Raw genomic sequence first — 18,651 nt, forward strand, 5'->3', positions numbered from 1 at the left:
AAACACTGGGCAGTGAGGATTGCATGTAGGAGGATTTCCCTTGCTAAAAGTTTGATAATGACATTTGAGATCTGTTGGGCAGAAATATCTGGGAACGCTTCGTGGCGTCTTCATAAAGTTCGGAGAGTTTGTTGAAATCCATTCTGGACAAAGTGGCTTTGTCACCTGTAATGATTTATACAAAGAGGACTGTTGTACCACTTCCTGGGGATCTTACCTGATCTCTCAGAAGAAAGAAGGTCCTGCCTGTAGCAGCGAGGACCAGCATTTAAGTCATAGCACTCACAGAGTAGTCCCTCACTCAGCAGCCATGTGTGTCGCTGCTGACGGGTGCTGCTTTCTTTTTCCGCAGGTTTTCATTTCTGTGAACTGCCTCAGCACCGATTTCTCCTCTCAGAAGGGAGTTAAAGGCCTGCCCCTGAATCTTCAGATTGACACCTACAGCTACAATAACAGGAGTAACAAACCTGTCCACAGAGCCTACTGCCAGATTAAAGTCTTCTGTGACAAGGTAAGCTTGGATCGATTTGTGACTTTCCCAAAGTGACTCTTTGGGCAAGGCTGTTCCATGTTTTATCAGCTTGGTTTGGGGTTTTGGTTTTGCTATGTTTTGGTTTGATTTTCCTTTTCTAATTCCGCCACTTGCTATTTTGGCCCACTGAAAACTCCTGTCTGTGTTCAGACTTTGCAAGGAAAAAACTTCAGCCCTTTCTACTTGGCTTATATGATGACCTCAGATAAATTTGCTGCTCTCAAAATGCTGGAGTGCTGAGAAGTGCTCCTGAGCACTGACTTTGGAGAAAGGTCAGTCAGTGGCAGAAGGCTGACAGTTGGTATTCCAGGCACTGGGAAGTCCTTCAGTGCCTTCAATAGGAGAAATCATTGTAATTGATAATTAATTGGAGCAAGTGGCTTACCTTTTTGCTCAAGCTATTTTATGTTTGTCCCTTTAAATTTCTTTGTGCATTCTTACTGCATTTGTTATTAAAAAAACCCAAAACAATGAACTGCACATCTTTTGAGCAGAAAACGTTCCTGTTCCCACTGTACTGCTGTGACATACAGCAGTATAAGGAAGCCCATTTACAAGCTGGATGGGTGCTGTAATTTCACTGCTCTGCCTAATGCATTTAGCATGCAGACAATTAACACCTCTCCCAAAGCTGCTGTTCACCAGAAGCTGTGAAAGAAACTTAGCAGGAGCTGAGCTGCAAGCAGTTGTAAAAGCTTAATTGAGTTTGCAAAGAAAGAACATTTCCCAATCTGTGTAACCTGTTTCTGCCTGAACAGTCTTTTGAAGGATCAGAGCAATTAATGTGCAATGTTGTTCTTTCCAGAGTGACCAAGATCTTTCTAGGCTGGGATAAATGCCGTCTGGACTTCTGCAGTCCTCCTTTTGATTGCTGTAAACCACACATAAATAATTTCTTATTTTGCTGCATCCTGCTCGATCAGGGCCTCTTATTCTTTGCATCCAGATTTTGTCATCTTAGCATGGACTCTTTGTGAGTGATATTACAAGTACCTCTCTGTGGAGCTGCAGGTCTGAGATGGGCTCATGACCCCCACTCTGGAGCCCCGTGCTAGCTTTGAGCAGATCACACTGTGTGATCTTGCCTTGTCATCCCCTGGGATGCTGCAACAAAGATTCATCTCGTGCCCTTGCTCTGCCCCCACTTACCCCCTGAAATACATGGAGCCCTCTACAGTCTGCCTCTGCTGTAGCTTCTCATCGATTCATCCTGCCGTGTTTTATTGTCTGTCTATATGCTTTTAAACAGGCCCCTCTGCTTTCCTGCATGGTTGGGAGGAGCTGCCTGCCAGTTGAAAGCTACTTAGTCATCTTCCTTCGAGTGTCTCCTGAGATGGCTCCTGTTGTGATGATTTCTGCAAAGAATTTACTAGGGAGTTAACGAATGCTCTCCAGAGCTATCTCACAGACTTGCCAGTAAGCCTAAGAGGCTTGGGTCTCGTGGGCTTTCTTCAGGCCTTTTTTTTTTTTTTTTTCATTTTTTCTTCTTTTTCCTCCTCTAAAATGAGACTGAGGCAAATGTGTCATCTAAAGCTCTTTCACTGTCTGGGAGTCTTATTTGTTATCACCCTGTATTCTCTATAATACCAGTGAGTATAGACTTGCTGCAGGGAAGCAGGGGCTCTCTTACTCATAAGTCATCCAGTCAATTATTGATACTGTGCTAAAATTACTGACAGGCTTGTGCCAATGCTCATGAGACAGATCAGTTAATAAAAGGGCAGATGTGTTGTCGGTACATGGCTTAAAGGAAACCATTTGAGTCTACACCATAAACTTCAGCAAATCTGTAGTAGTACAGTAATGCCAGCGGATCTTTTTATTTTCCTCTGGGACTTTGACCTTTTTTCCTGCTTTATTCCTTCAGATACTTTGCGAATTGTACCTGAATTAAGAGGGTGGGAAGGAGAAAAGATTACTTTTCTGTATTTAACCTGACTGTTGTTCATTCTGTAAACATGCAGCCAACGTAAGGTTGGTGTGTGAAGATCCTGTAATATGCATTTACAGAAATGGTGTTGAAGTTTGCTGCCTTTCAGATCCCGTCCAGGTCCAGCGGTGAGAGCTGGGGACAGAGGCCAGCAACCTGAATACTGTTTGTCACCATGTTGAATTAAACTCTGTACGCAAATGCTTGTTTGAGGTGTTGGGCAAGTGCTCCAGTGAGCAGACCTGCATCCTTACAGCTGCAGTTACTGACTCATGGTGGGTCGACCCCGGCTGGATGCCAGGTGCCCACCAAAGCTGCTCTGTCACTGCCTGCCTTGGCTGGGCAGGGGAGGGAAAATATAATGAAAGGCTTGTGGGTTGAGATAAGGACAGGGAGATCATTCACCAAGTCATGGCATGGTGATGGGCATGGGCAAAACAGATCCAGCTTGGGGAAATTACTTTATTGCCGATCAGAATAGGGTTATAAGAAAGCAAATCTTAAAACACCTTTTCCCCCACCTGTCCCTTCTACCCAGTCTCGCCTTCACTCCTGATTTTTCTGTACCTCCTCCCCCGGATGGTGCAGAGGGGTGGGCAGTGGGGGCTGCAGTCAGTTCATCACATGTTGCCTGTGCCACTCCTTCCTCCTCATGCTCTTGCCCTGCTCCAGAATGGTGTCCATCCCACAGGAAACAGTCCTCCACAAACTTCTCCAAGATGGGCCCTTCCCATGGGCTGCAGTTCTTCACAAACTGCTCCAGTGTGGGTTCTTTCCATATGTCATTTCCACAGGGTGCAAGTCCTTCAGGCACAGACTGCTCCAGCGTGGGTCCCCCACGGGGTCACAAGTCCTGCCAGCAAACCTGCTCCAGCCTGGGCTCCTCTCTCCATGGAGCCACAAGTCCTGCCAGGAGCTGCTCCAGTGCAGGCTGCCCACGGGGTCACAGCCTCCTTTGGGCTTCCACCCCCTCCTTCTTCACTGACCTGGGTGTCTGCAGGGCTGTTTCTCTTGCATCTTCTTGCTCCTCTCTCTGGCTGCAATTGCAGTCACACAGCAACTTTTCCCCCTTCTTAACTGTGTTATCCCAGAGGTGCTACCAGCCATCACTGATGGGCTTGGCCTTGGCCAGCAGTGGGTCCGTCTTGGAGCCAGCTGGCTCTGCCTCTGTTGGACATAGGGTAAGCTTCTGGCATCTTCTCCTGGAAGCACCTCTGTACCTCCCCGCTACCAAAACCTTGCCATGCAAACCCTATATGCTCATAGACCTCAGCACAAGCCACCTTCTCCAGGTTCCTGTAAGAGCACTGGCATTTCAGGAAGAGCACCCATTTTCTTCCCTGCTTTGAATCTTAGGTAATCAGTCAGCTGGTCCTGAATGTTTACAGGACCGTCCTGACTGTAGTATCCACACATGTTGCAGTGCTTAATGAGTTTGTCCTCATGTGGCCACTCTTAGCTGTACAAGTGCTTTTACCCATGTTTTCTTTGTGGAGGACCAAGTCTATAGTACCCGTAGGGGAAGGAGCTGATACTTGTTTCTGGTTTTTTGGCTGCTGCCTCTGAGACCGATTTTCTTCATGTGTTTCTGTCTTCCCCTTCACACTTTCTCTGCAGAAAGAGGGTCTGCAGGTGCCCAGGACATTGGGTTTTCATCTAACTCTATGTGGTTTCAAGACCCGAGTAAAGCAGTATGGGGGTGATGGTGCCATCCTGCAGCATGTTACACCACAAGCTTCGTTCAGGCTTGGCCCAGCAATATTTGGGCTGTGCAGGGATGGGGTGGCCTGTAGGCCTGTAGCCTGTTCACTAGATGAAGAAGTTGGGGAAAACTTTTTTCTTTAAGCTTATGTATTCCTAATTGCAGAATGCAGGATTGCTAGTGTCTTTTCAAAAGTATCTGCTCCTCGCTGTGGCGGAGCTCTGCTGGCAAGGCAGAAAAGCCTGGTATCGAGACATAACCTTTTTTTTTTTTTTTTTTTTTTTTAATGTGGGATTTGAAATGCGTTTACTTGGGCCCCTGTAGCCTGGAACAAATTGACTTTTGAGCAGAACTCTCTGGCTGTAGGTATGGGAGGGCAAAGGTTTTATCAAAAGGTGTGTTCTTGGTGGATTAGCACATTCTCCCTGAGGAAGCAGGTGCTCTTCTGTGGCACAGCGTTTGATTAGCAGAATTTATTATTTCCATGTGAAAGGTAAAAAACAGATCTGGAGCCAAATCTGACCTTTCTGCTGTTGAGCTGAGATGATGTGATTATTCTGGTAAGGGAGGTTGCAGAGGGATGGTGGTCCTGCTGTGCTGAGTTTTAGGTAGGATGTCTTCGCTGTAGTGGGCTGTATCAGCTTTACTGGGGGCAAGCAAAGCTGGCAATTCCTGTGTCTTTAGTATAATTTTTTCTCTGCTTTACAGCAGTGGCCTGAAGCTGCTTCTGTCCCTGCTGTGTTAGGTGGGAGAAAAGGTGATATATGTTAATGCACATCAAACGTCTTGGCCAATTTTCCTTTTTATTGCTAGTGCAGACATGCCCGCTGCTACCTAGCAGGCATAGGCATCCTATCACCTATAGGGTATTAATTTACTGGAAGGTTAGGAAGGCTGTTGCCCTTCTCCGATGCAATGCTAGGCACCATTTCCCACCTTGTTGCCACGTGCTTTTTGACATCTCACTTGCCATAGCTAATCTAGCCTTCCCCCAGCACTACACAAGGATGTTGGCTATGTTTTGGCAGCTTTGCAGAGGTGGGAATGGGAAATAATGACTTCCTGTGGCCAGGTAACTGTTACCTTTTACCTTGCTTTGCAGGAGGGTGTTGGCAGACAGGTAGAACTTGTGTATACCAGTTTGGGCAGTGATCTGGTGGTAGCACCAGGATTGAGTACTGGGGATCTACTATGGGCTTATGACTTCATGCACCTGGCAGCGTGACATCCCTTACTTAACCAAGTCACGTACGGCACCTGGGCAGAGCTGGAGGAATGCATGTGATTCTAATACAAACCACATTCTATCCTCTCTGTCATAGCGGTCTGCACCTTGCAGAAAATATGGTGCCCTCCCTACTTCTGCTTGGTTTGGAGGCCAGGAACTGTGCGGGCATGAACCCAGTGAGGTATCTGTGGATTCCGTCATAGCCTGGCCCTGGTAAAAAAGAAGAAACAATACCTGCTTTAAAATGGTGCGTGTCTACAGCTTGATATCAGTAAAGGCTGGTATAGCTGCTGCCAACTGGATGTGCAACGTGCAGGAAGGTATCTTGCACTTGGTGATACGAGTGTGGTGTGACTTTTATAGATCAGGATTTGATGATGATCTCGTGAACTCTTAAAACTGAGGGAACTTGTGAATTTTTTTTGTTGCTGCTGTTTTGAACACTTCAGATATATTTTTATCTCACACTTCATACAGTTGTAATAGCTGTGGATATCTTTTGTCATCATATTCCCCATCTGACTTGAAAGAAAATCCAAGTGTTTGTATCTTGGATATGGTTGTTGAATTTCATTAGGTGACTGGACTCAAAGGTAAACGGATCTCAAGTTTGGCACGTTTTGGCAAACCAGCAGCTCAGGTACCGTGGAGCTGACCTCCACAAACACAGCTCTGGAAGAATCAGGGTTCCTGCCCCTGCAACTGAAAAAAAGCCAAAAAACTAAAAAGACCTTCTGTCTCTCTCTCCCCTTCCCTTATCTCTTGTCTGGCAGGGAGCAGAGAGGAAGATCAGGGATGAAGAGCGAAAGCAAAGCAAAAGAAAAGGCAAGTGCACTGACCCCAGCTCTCAGCTGAATGCCTGTAAGTAGAAATTACTCCATCAGTATTGTAAATATGAGAACTTATTTTGGCTACAAATAGTCTGTGCAGTAGACCTTAAGTCAATTTTTATTCCCTATGGAATAACACTTGTTTTAAGCATTGCTTGTGGAGTCATTAGTTGTGCTTTGCAATATACTGGGTCACTTAGGACTTGACCTCTACATAGTTCTTCCAGTCCAAGACGGGGTGCTGCTACGTATTCAATCAGGTATGGGTTTTAGCAGTTGAAGTGACAGGGTGAGTGTGGGCTTCTTGGGCACTGCTGGACCCCTGCAGCTCCAGTGAGCAGCAAGAACTGGAGCCGTTCCAAATGTTTCCAGCTTGATCCTGAACTTGGGCTTTAATGTATGCTAAAAATGTATTTACAACTCTGCAACAAGGCAGCGGCAGCCTTGGGACTGAGCCTCCAGCCTCCCAGCCCTGTACCACTCTTTCAGAGTAAATGGTCCGTAGTAAATAATCTCAATAGAAGTTGTTTCTGCACATGTGAAGGCCTCAGCACTGTAATATGTAAAGGCTGTGGAGCTTCTTCCTGCTGAGCATCTTTCCTTTAACTGCTGCAGATGACCACAGCAGATGCTGCGTTTGGATGACTAGTTATTCCCCAGCAGAGCTGCTTAGAGGAAAATGCATCTTCTTGGTCTTCCTTTGCACAGGGCGGGTGCATGCTCTCCCTTGTTCTGCTCTGTGTGCTTGTCAGAGCTGTGCTATTAATGGTCCAACTGGTTCAACAAGCATGCACCTCAGCTTGCTGGGCAGGATTTTCCTGACAAAGCAGGTACAGGCTGCTGGAGCAGCTACAAGAGAATCCATTTGCTCAAGGGCAGTTGCAGAAAGGGCTGGGTTTTTTTCCCAAAGTACATTGTGAAAGGTAGGTTTAGCACACTTAGTGTTTTACAAATATAGTAGCCTCAACAGCTCCCAGAAGATTACTGCATGCAGCCCTTTGTGTAATGGCTGGAAAGTATGGTTTCAGCATAGATTTCCAGCATCTTACAATTCTACAAAAGCTGCTTTCCAGTATGAATTTCCTAGGCTTGGGCTTAGCCTGATGATGTGACCTTTATTTCCCTGGAAAGTACAATCTGTTGCTGTTTAGTTCTTGGTTGGGAAGTTTTTGATTGCTTTAAGCCATAAGCTTTTATATCCACCTCCAGGCTTACAAATGCCATGTGCGCATGGACTCATCAACAGCAGAAATAGTTTGTGGCTTTTGGTCAAAGTTATTTTTACAGGGATGGAGCAATCTTTAAATAATAAGTTTTGCAAAGAGAAAAAAAAGTGTATTTTCCACTGGGGACATGAGAAATGAAGCATTTTGTTTGTGGTTGGTTTGACCCAAAATTGAAATGTTTTCACTTGGTAAAATGAAGTCTTCAGTTGGGGTCAGCTTGACATGAACGTCTCTGAAGTGCAGTTTAAGGCACCTCCTGCCTCGCTGTCTCCCAAGGGGGTCTTTGTGGGTGAAATCTGTCCCCTTGGTGGCTTGTATCACGTCTGCTGGTGTGTCGTGAGAGCCAAAGTGCTCTGTGGGAGACAGTGCGGGTCCTGGTGGGGGTCGAATTAGGGTCTGGCAGCTTGAGGTGACCAGGATGAACAATGAGTGGAACAAAAATGTAAAATCTGAAAGTGTGGAATTGACATGTAATTCTACATGTAGCATCTTGCAAGAAAGAGTATTTGCACTACCTCTGTAGTGTGAAAGTGCTTCTGTGCTGCTGTCTCTTTGAGAGGCTTCTAACAGGAACCACGGGGGTTGCAAGTTGTCTCTTTGTGTGCCATCTTGCTGCCTTCCTGGTATGGGAAATCCAATGACCTTCTGAGGGAATGGATAGGGAGAAGGGGGAGGCTTGGACTAGCTTTTGCCCTGTTCAGATGGTTTGTTTGGTACATGAAAGATCTAGGTTCCTGTGTTGGGGTGAATGGCCAGACCATTCTCCAGCCCAGTTTAATGTATAAACAAAATCAAGCAACTCACTTGGAAGAGGTGGAGCAAAATTCTAATAGCTCTGTGAAACAAGCTGTTTTCTCAGGGTCCAGACCCTCACCTGGGGTGGACAACCCAGGTTCAAACTCCTCCACTGCGGGAGCTTCTCCCTTTGACCCTGACTACAGAGTACTCTTATTCAACAGTGTGTGTGCCTTTAAGTTATATAGGAGAGCCGTAGCCTCGTCAGTGCCTTCACTATCCTTTATTCCAATCTTTGGTCTCTACAGTTTCTGATGTCAAAGTGCCCATGCTTCCCTCACACAAACGTACGGACATCACCATCTTCAAGCCCTTCATGGATCTAGACACTCAGCCTGTCCTTTTCATTCCTGACGTTCACTTTGCAAATCTTCAGCGTGGGGCTCACGTAAGTAAAGCTCATGGGCGTGGGGATAAGGAGGCTGTGGGATGTATCTGCAAAAAGCCTGGGATGCTCTGTGTATGTATATACATATGAAATGCCATACTGTCTGCAGTGATGCTGTAAACAAACACAGGCTGAGTCTAGTGTGAGCAAGAGATGTTGCTGTAGATGCATTGGCTGGAGTTAAATGGGGATGTTTTCTCATTAAATTATTTTCCTGTGAACTCCTGTTTCCATGAACCTGAAAGGATTTTTCCACAGCATGTCTAGTTGAGAATTCATTGAATGAACTGCAGACTGGTCGTCTTTTGTGAAGTCCGTTGAGTTCCTGGGGCGCTGCTGTAGACCACGGGCTCCTCTAGCCTGTTGCTGCAGGGTGAAAATCCGTTCTGTGGAACTGGGAAGTGTGTCAGCTCTGTGATCCGCTGCCAGAGTGCCCTGCCTCGGCGTTCCTGGAAAGTCCCAGCTGACAGGAAACTGGAAGGGAAAAAAAACTAGAGTGCAACCAAGTTTCAAAATCTTGAACTTTGCTGTGCTGGGAGTTCTGGCACGCTCTAACGTAATCTAAATCTTACTTTTTAAGAGCCTTGCCTAAACTCCTAGCAGGGATAGAGATTAAACTTGTATCTGTAAGGCTGACTCTTCCACCTGTTTTCCTACAAAGCCTCTGGTTCTGAGGTATGCCAGGAGACTGCATTAGTCCAGATAGAAAGCTGGTTAGCTCTTGTATGTTCCTGTCTCTCTCATCAGAGATCCTTTCATTTCCCTTTTATGACAAAGTTAAAGGTGCTCACTGGCTTTTAGAAGATAGGGCCAAATGTTGTTTCGATACAGGATTGAAAGATAAGAGAAAGTGAATTCTAGTTCTGGACAAAATTGTCACAACCTTACGCACAAGTATTATTCGTGTATTAAAACAAAGGCCGATATTCCTTGGACCAATGCATCTTACTTCTAGTAGTGTAGTTGTGGCTGACTCCCTACTTGACAGCCTTGGTTTCCCCTGCGTCCTGTACTGATGCGCTTGTGAGTGAGTCAGGTGGGTGAGCATCCGCCTCTCCTGCAGCTCCTGCAGCAGCTCAGGGGCTCCCTCTCCTTTAGCTTTACGCTGTTGGACCTCTGCTCATGCCAGGTGCAGCAGGGTGGTGGTTCCGTGCCAGTGACTGACTCTCTAACACAGACAGAGCTACTGCTAAGTCACTATTCACAGCACTTGGAGCCATGGGGAGAGCGTTGCTGATACAACCATGTTACACCAGCTAATGTGTCTGTCCTTAGGCAGTTCTGTTTTGTAGCGTTTAGAGCCCTTTGTAGTGTTTTTAAGTACTATGTAAAGTTCTCACTAGCTAGCTAATTCAGCCTGGTTTTTTCTGTGTATGTCAAGAAAATCTCCCCTTTGTTTTAAAAGGTCCTTCCTGTTGCTTCAGAAGAACTGGAGGGTGAAAGGTAAGAGCTGCACTGCTTCAGCCTGCTGAAGTCCTGCCCTCAGACAGAGGGGTAGGTCCCTGTAATTGTACTGCCGCTGACTTCTTGCCCTGTCAATGACAGCTCTAACCTAAAGAGAGGCGCCTATATCGGTGAAGAGGACTTCATTGCTACTCCGAATAAAATGGCCAGAATAGAAGAACCAAAAAGAGGTATTATTTTTTTCTTCCAGAGACTGGTTTATTTTATTTGTCCGTCATGATAGAGAGATGCATCTGATGTTAGAGAGGGGGTTTGTTAATTTATTTTGGGGTATACTTCAGCCTGATTTTTCTGTATTTGAGTAGTAATAGAAAGAGGTTGTATATCAGGACGTAGTTTAGCTTCACAAATCTTTTACAATGTCAAAATTCCTGGGGTTTTCTGCCAACTCAGACACTAATTGGCTTTGAGCCTGTAAGGAAAGAGACTCGGAGAGGTGAGCACCTTACCAATCTCCTTAGTGAATTGGGGGAGAGAATTCATCACATAAAGTCCTAGAGAAGATTTCAGAAGTATTTTGTAGTAGATTAAGCAATGAATGCCAAGAACTGTTCTGGGTACAAAACTGTTGCATCTTTCAAGGTGCTGGAAAACAGGCTGTTCACTGCTGAGAGCCAAACTGAGAGAATATTCTGCTTATTTTTAACCTGTTGTCAACCTTTGCAGTTTGATATGGGATTGAATGTTGCTGTGGTGTTGTGGAAGGAGATGAGAGGTCCCTTTGGGGATGGTGTAGAGGATTATCTGCCTGACGACTGTTGTGTGGAAGGACCACCACAAAGCTTAAAGAATTAAAAAAGGGAGGATTAAATTTGTGATGCGGTGAAGATTAAGTCTAGTGAATCTGACCTTAATGGGGGCTACATTTCTGTAGTCTGGATAAACTGGTAAGGAAGGATGGATTTTCTAAAAGGAAATCTGACTTCTTGGCTTTGCTATATGCCATAAAATGAGACCCATGAGATTCTTTCTCCTTTGGCCTGGTGTATCATCCAACTTGTGCTGTAACTGAGAGTGTGTGTGGTGTTGTCAGTTTTTTAAAATCTGTAGTCCTTCTTTTCTTAAACCTGCTTTTAGCAGAAGAAATCCGTCAAGGTGCGGTGCTGTCCTGAGTTCACCTTCAACTAGATACGTCAGTATTTGTTCCCTGTTGCAGGTGTGTCAAAGCTGTGGCTGATGAACCCTTGTAAATAATCCAGGCTGCAGTACCTAGTCATTAGAAGATGGATTAAAGACAGCAAAGCTGTTAAAGGTCCAAGCTTTCTTGCTCTCATGGCTTATTTCTCAGCCGTAATGCAGTTTTTAATGAGGCTGTTGTTACGTACAATGACTCTCTGCTAGTTTGGGAATGCTAGGGATGCTTACCTAATTTGGTTTCTTACTCTTTCATTCCCCTCCTAGCAGGACACGAAGTCTGCATTGTATGTCAGCTGTGGTGGTATGAGTATTACTGAAGCATGGCAGGGGGTAGGAAGAGAGATGAGACAGCGTAGGAGGAACAGAGGACTGTACAAACCATTTAAAAATGAGGAGGTGGCCAGGATGGTTTCACCTGCTGTGGTAGCATCTGTCAAATCATATTATTTTGTGAAGTCTTACGGCAAATGACCTGTGAGATACAGAAGGACCCAGGAGTCTCAAAGCTCCATGTTTTGTGTTCCTCCTTCTCGTGTTTCAAATATGACCTTGTTTCAAATAATAGAGAAAATGTCAAGTAAGAGCAACTTAAAAGTATTTTGACAATAAAGATGTTTGAGCATGTCATATTTCTGTGTGAAAAAGTGTGGTTTGAGCTAATCTAGCTACGAGTGTTTGTGATGCAGTCTTCAATGCACATTGAATGTATGTATGTGTATTTCTTCACAAGATCCTCAGTGTATGTTACTGTGTGCTTAGCCACTACCATATACAGGTATTCTCTGAGGAGCAATTATGCAATTAATTCCTCTCTCCAATTTGCTTTTCAGTGTTGCTTTATGTCCGAAAAGAGTCAGAGGAAGTCTTTGATGCACTGATGTTAAAGACGCCGTCTCTGAAAGGTCTAATGGAAGCAGTAAGTAATAGGTTTTACAGTCCTTGCCTCCAGTTTGAGAAAAAGTGAGTGTAGTCCGGGCGGGCCAGTCGTTAGGCACTGGGCAGTCACAGGAGCTAGGCTCTCGGTCACAGCTTGTACCCCTGTGTTCCTGCGCTTCTGGATAAGAAGCGTAAGAGTGACTTCCTTTCAATCACATGGAAATGAATGTAAATAATGCTTTAATTTGTTATTAAGGGACTTCAGGAAGCTTCCCTTTTAAGTACCTTAGCGCCCATCTGTGGGGTCTGGGTGTGAGAAGTGTTTCTGAGCCTTCCTGAAAATGTAGGTGTGTCAAGTTCGGTGACTGCATACCTGAGGGACTCCCAAAATGACAGGCACTGGAAGGCTCCCTTCTTATGCAAGCTCTGCTTTGGCCAAGCTGCAGAAGCAGCCTTGTAGGTCTTTTCCAAGCTACATCAAAAAACACTCAACAGACTTCCACTATGCATGTCCCTCCTGTCAGAGAGGGTATTTTAATTGCAAGATGTAGTGATTTCCAGAATGTGTTTAGTGGCTTGAGTTTATTTTCAGTCTTCCAAAGCCTTATTTGGGGGCTTCTGCTCCCCTTTCATAACCTGCTTATGAAGAGCATCAAGCCCCAGCCTCTGAATGTGCTTGAAGACTTTTACATATCTGTGCACACACGCGTGTAATTGCTGTCTGGTGCTCGACTTCCAAAATAGCCTTTCACTACCCCTGCTGCTGCAGTGCTGCAAAGGAAACACAGAGCTTAACTCTGAGGAATGGTGTAATGTTTGGCACAAGCTCAAAACCGACGTTTCTGGCTGTCTCTTTGTGATTTATGCTTTGTCGATGCTCAAGAGGATGGAGGCTTTGGGGCTGTACAGCTGGGTCTTGCCATTGGCTTTGGGACCCACAGATGGTTCTATAAGCTGAAGCTCTCTCTTCCTGGCTGTGGGGCTTTACCAGCACAGGCAGGCTGGAAGTGGGGGCTAATGGGGAGGGGGATTGAAGGCTAGGAAGTCCTCCCTTACCTTGTGTGCTCCTGAAGTGAAGCTGCATCCTTGTTGTTCAACTTGGACTTTTTAAAGCAAGTGCCCAGAGCTGAAGCCTGGATGAAACCCCTGTACTTTTGCATTCTGAAATGGCACGTTGTTTGGTAGTTGCTGTCAGTGTGATAGAGCAATTTGCCAAAGTAAACTGGCTCAAGGTTACTGACCTCATGACTTTCTGGAGATTTGTACAGTGAAGTGCCACGGTTAGTGGCTGTGGTTTCACATTGAGGTCACCCTGTTGGGTAAAGGGGACACTGCTGATCAGCTAGTGACCTTAGCAGCAGAGGTCTTCACTTTGTTGCTATTTTCTTCCTGCATCAGCCACTGTGATGTCTAGTTTTCACTTGATCCCTCTGGCACTGAATTTAAAAATGTTTTTCGGTATGCTAAGAGAACAGACAGCCATGAGAAGACGAGAACCAGGGTGTGGGGTGGTTTTTTAATGCATGGGCTTTTTGGTGTGGGGGCAAAGCATTGCTGAATGAGAAGTCAGTAGTCAGGTTTAGAACTTAATTAAACTTTTTTCACAGAAGTTGGCAAACTGCAGAGGGGTTCTCCTCTGTAGGTATATGCTATAGTTTAGGATTTAGTATTGCTTTTATAGAGCAGAGCAGTTGTTCTCATCTGCAGGCATTTTTTTTTTGTTCTTTTCTGTAAAATAGTAACTGGAAGACAATGCCAGCAGCCTCCTTGCTTCACCAGCGCTTGCTTTATTTTGTTCTAGATATCTGACAAGTATGACGTTCCTTTTGATAAAATAGGAAAAATCTTCAAAAAATGCAAAAAAGGGTGAGTATGTACCTATTCAGCAACTGTCTGAGAATATGAACTTTTTTTCCTCTCAAACCTGCAGGCAAATCTGCTTTATAACTCCTTTATGCACTGTACATATGCAAATGCTATTTATGGATATGTTCACGCAATGTACACACATTCCAATGTCATTCATTAGAGCTGAAGACCGGAAGGGTCCTATAGAAATATGTGGTTTGACTTCCTGGGTAAATACGAGTCACAGAACCTCTCCGAGTTAATTGCCATTTGAACCAGAGTTGATCATATCAGGAAAAAGAGTTCGGTTTGTTTAAAGACTCCCAGTGATGAAGAACCTACTTCAACCCATGTTAAATTGTTCCGGTGGTTAACTGTACTCACTGTCTCTGCATTTGGTTACAGTTGTTAAACCTGCTTGTCATTTTGTGGGCTAAATTGAGGAGAACTTTATTGCAAAGTGCCCGTTCCCCACAGAGGCCATGCTCCACTGTCTTTATTTTGTAGCATAAATAATGGAGTTCCTGAACATTGTCTGCTTTTGTTTTTCCTTTTAATCTCTCAGTAGTTTTCTTGGTTTTTCTCTAAAGTCACTTTGCTGTCTCAGCCCCTTCCCCAGAGCCCTTCTGGCCAGAAAATTAGGTCCTTTAATCACCTTTGGAATGTAGTTTCGAGGATTGTGCTCTCAGAGCAGAATTACTCTGCCAGAATAACTGCAAATGTTTCAAATTTATGGTAGCTGAACCACTGCTAAGGACCGCTACTGCAAGTGTGTGTGCACAAACACACAGGTATTGTCCTTTCTGGCAAATGAAAGGAGTGGCCAAGCATCAGCGGTTTCTTCCCTGCAAGCTCTGTAGGGTTTTGTGCTGGTTGTTTGTAACCATCAAACCAATCAGTTCAGAGCCCCAAGGCTCCCCAGGTGCCTGCACCTTCAGAAGGATTTTCTGCCAGTTCCAAGATATCTCTCCTTCCCTGATCCAGAAGCCAGACTTACGCTTTTATTCCGATCCTAAAAACATGGCTGCAGGCCTCGATGGAGGGTTTGGGTAAGGACAGCTAGATCTGCTGTAGGAAGCAACAAGTCAGATAGGTGAGCGGGGATCTTGCATTACCCCTGGACAGCCCAGGCTCTCCGAGGTTTGAGGGTGCCTTTGCTGTCTTGGGTATTTAGAACTGTAATATGTCCCTGACTGATTTTATTTTTCCAGAATTCTGGTCAACATGGACGATAACATCGTGAAACACTATTCAAATGAAGATACCTTCCAGTTGCAGATTGAAGAAGTTGGAGGATCTTACAAGCTCACTCTGACTGAGATCTAAGATCACAGATCCTCTGTGGGTTTTGAGCAAAGGTCTCAAGTGAACATTTTCCCACAATTTAGTATGTTGGGCAAAACGCTAATCACCTTCTCCAGAAGAAAGCCAGGTGGTGACTTGTTCTGGGGAGCAGAGCAGTGGTTTTGCTTAATACATTTGTGTTTCTGTTCTTTACAAAGAACGTTGTAATGCTCATGACCTTATTTGCACTTGAAATGAGCAAGCAAAGATCAGCAATTAAATATAGAGCATGTATAAAACACTAGTAAATGAGGGAGGGGAAAACTCCTGGAAGGTGGCCTTTTAGTGTGGTGATGTCTTATTTATCTATTTGGTAACCATGTTTGAGCCTGTTATCAGCTAATGCCGTTTTATTGGACTGTTTTCTGCTAGGTAAAGCTGCAAAACTACTAATTGGTACTAGCAGGAATTGCGTGCAGGTTAGAGAAAAGTCTTTATAATGTTTACTCGTGAACAGGGCAGACTGTTGAAATCACTTGTGTCATTTGGAGGGAATGTAAAACTGCCTTGCTTATGAAGAACTCGCCTTAGTAACTGTGTGAACTCTCATCAGATGAAGCTATATTGTATATAAGTGCAATATATTTTTGAAGGTTTGTAAATGTGTACATACACGTGATATATAATATATATAAATATGGTGTTCTGTATATACCGTGAATATATGCAATGAAGCCCATCTAAAAGGATGCCATATACAGAGAAAACAGATATTTAACGTAGCTATTTAAAAAACGGACAAACCCTTAACACGCACCAAAGGTGAGCACGTGTTTGTATGTTCATAGAAGGCACAAGAGACCTGCTTGTTCAACACAGATCTTCCTGTCTGGAAAGAGAAAGGTACTGGCTCTCTCCTAAACCCTCCTGCACAGCCAGGTGACGGCAGTCCTGGCTTCTCCTATGAACTGCCACTTTGAGCCCTGAAACAGCTGCGTAACGCTGCCCTGGGAGGTGATGTGGGCCAAGTCTGAGAGCTGAGTCCCAAGAGGAGCTGAGCAGATGCAGTTTCCTGGGAATTGCACTTCTGGGGGTTGGGAAGACAGTCTCCTGGAGGGTGGATTTTTTTTTTTCTGTAGCAGCATACTTAAGGCTAAGCTGGATGCTGCCCGCAACAGCAGCGCAGACTAGATAATACCCATGGGTTGCAGCCAGCTTGCAAGGTCCTAGGATGCTAACAACTGGAAGTGCAGCCACAAGGCTTTTGAGAGAGGAAGGTGGCATCCCAGCTTAGCAGGCCAAGCCTTAGCAGGAACTAGGCTGCAAGCAGGCTGGGTGTTCCTGGTGTGTGTACGTCGCACTGACCCGCTGCTGAGGTGGAGAGATCAAACAGGGGCAGCTGGTAGCAGGTGTCCTGAACCTAGCCCCAGCTGGGAGTGCCAGATACCTCCCAAAAATACTGCTCTGCAGTCGATGGTACAGTATTTACTTATGTGCGTGTGCTTATGAAGGAAGGGCACCCTCTGGTTAGCAGCAAGTGAGAGAGGAACATCTAAGCAGCACTTGGATGGAAGGTGGAAACCTGCGTTGATGCATGAGTACCAGGTCCAGTGTCAGTGCTTTTATTAGGGATCAGGGTAATGAGAGAGGTTTATCGTGTTTTTGGGCAGCACAAAGCTGCACATGCCTCACCTAGGACATGAAGGTTGATCAGGATAGGCTGGAGAAATAGTCCAGAACAGTAGGATATGATTCTACTTAATGGTTAACAATTCTACTTAACAGTTAACGAATTGTAACGGAACATCGTTCAGCTGTGTCATGCTGCTGTTGGGAAGAGGGAGGCGAATGCCATGTCGAGTTGATAGACAGGGGCATGGCTTGCAAGAAATAGGAGCCTGCCTTTTGCTCTACTTGGCATGGCCGAGGCCTCCGCCGGAGCACGGTGCCCTCCCAGCAGAGCCTAGTCCTATCGGATGTCCTGGAGGGGCCAGGCCGCCTGCTCCTTCAGCCGGAGCTTGTGGCTTCTGAGGAGGAAGGGCTGGATAAGTTGCCTGGTGAGGGGTCATCTTCAGAAGGGAAGGGTGAGGGGAGCAGCCTCCCATGACATGGAAGCATTCTCCCTGTCCATCACAAGCACAACGAGAAGCAGTGGGCGTAAATTGCAGAAATTCAGGTTGGGTGTCGGTGGTTTTCTCTGGTGAGAAGAGCAGGCTGCCCAGGGAGGCGGTGGAGCTTGATGTCAGAGGTCTTCAGAGCCACTCTGGGCAAAGGCATCTCTGGACTGAAAGATACAGTTGATTCTCCCTCGGTGCTGATACAAGGTGGTCACTTGAAGTCCCTCCCCACCATATTTTTTTAATGTTTTATATGAAATAGAGTATTTTGGGAGTTGTATTGGGACCAATCCCGAGCTGGTTCATAGACCACTCCATTCCCCCCTCCTCCCTCCTCCTCCACTGATGGGGCCCCACAGAGGCTTTGCCACCGCGCTGGGCACCGCCTGCTCCCCTCTGCTCTGTGGCCAGAGCCGAGCAAACTCCGCGTGGATGCATCCACGGCTGTGGGGGTGCGGAAGGAGCGCGCTGCTGAAGAGTCTGGGACCTACACACGCCACCCTGTGCAGGAACCCACCGCCCCAGAGCAGCGTGGCCGTGGGACTTGTACCCAGCCGACACCGACCCGCCGCTTGGGCTTCCCTTCATCGGTCACAGGAATAACGTTACTATGGCAAGGGAATTTTTTTAAAACCTGATATATAGAATACATATATATATTTACACATTTTTATCAAAAAAGGAAGTTTTATTACAGAAACTCAGTCTAGGGTCAGGGAAGTAGATTTAGAATCTCTGTAGAGGTAAGATTGACATGAATGTTATTTCTTTTTACTGCTTAATGAAGTATGTGAACTAAATCTTGACGATTGTTTTCCACTATAAGATATTCTGGGACACGGGTCTTGTAACAGTAGCAGCAATGTCATGTATGTTTTATGAAACTGATTTTTTTTTTTGTTGTTTTGCCTGCTGTTTTTTAATTGAAAATGTATTTTAAACCAAGCTATTAAATTTTATATGTTCATTTCTAATGATGAGTCTTTTACATAAAGGGGACACAGCAGACGTGTTTTCTATTTTTCCTTTGACAGGGGGTCTACAAAGCAAAATCCCCAAATAATCCCAGCGCCAGCCTTGCTCTTATTTCCATATAAGATGCCTGATGGTCAGTGCTGGAGGTCGAGCAAAAGCCTCGAGGGTTGTGCTGCCTTGTGTGCCCTGTGCAGCGGTGGCTGTGGATCTCCCGTCACTGTGGGTGTGGAGGGGACAAGCTGTGGTCTTCCAGCCCTGCCAAGGCTGAGGTGCTTTGAGTAGCTGCCAGGGCCACAGGGAGGGGTGGGTGTCTTCCCAG

General features: G+C 45.5%; 1 protein-coding gene across 1 annotated transcript in view; it reads left to right on the forward strand.

The window, feature by feature from the left end:
- The window catches only part of GRHL1 (grainyhead like transcription factor 1), a 39,580-nt gene extending 21,256 nt beyond the window's left edge, over window positions 1-18,324 (forward strand). Inside the window, exons 8-15 of the mRNA XM_040599163.1 lie at window positions 353-511; window positions 6,166-6,253; window positions 8,492-8,631; window positions 10,037-10,074; window positions 10,177-10,265; window positions 12,063-12,148; window positions 13,910-13,974; window positions 15,168-18,324. Coding sequence (XP_040455097.1) covers window positions 353-511; window positions 6,166-6,253; window positions 8,492-8,631; window positions 10,037-10,074; window positions 10,177-10,265; window positions 12,063-12,148; window positions 13,910-13,974; window positions 15,168-15,282 — 780 coding nt within the window. The 3' untranslated portion in view covers window positions 15,283-18,324. The remainder of the gene's footprint in view (window positions 1-352; window positions 512-6,165; window positions 6,254-8,491; window positions 8,632-10,036; window positions 10,075-10,176; window positions 10,266-12,062; window positions 12,149-13,909; window positions 13,975-15,167) is intronic.
- Window positions 18,325-18,651: the final 327 nt, after the last annotated feature.

This window comes from Falco naumanni, chromosome 6, assembly GCF_017639655.2.
Source record: "Falco naumanni isolate bFalNau1 chromosome 6, bFalNau1.pat, whole genome shotgun sequence".
Lineage (NCBI taxonomy): Eukaryota > Metazoa > Chordata > Aves > Falconiformes > Falconidae > Falco > Falco naumanni.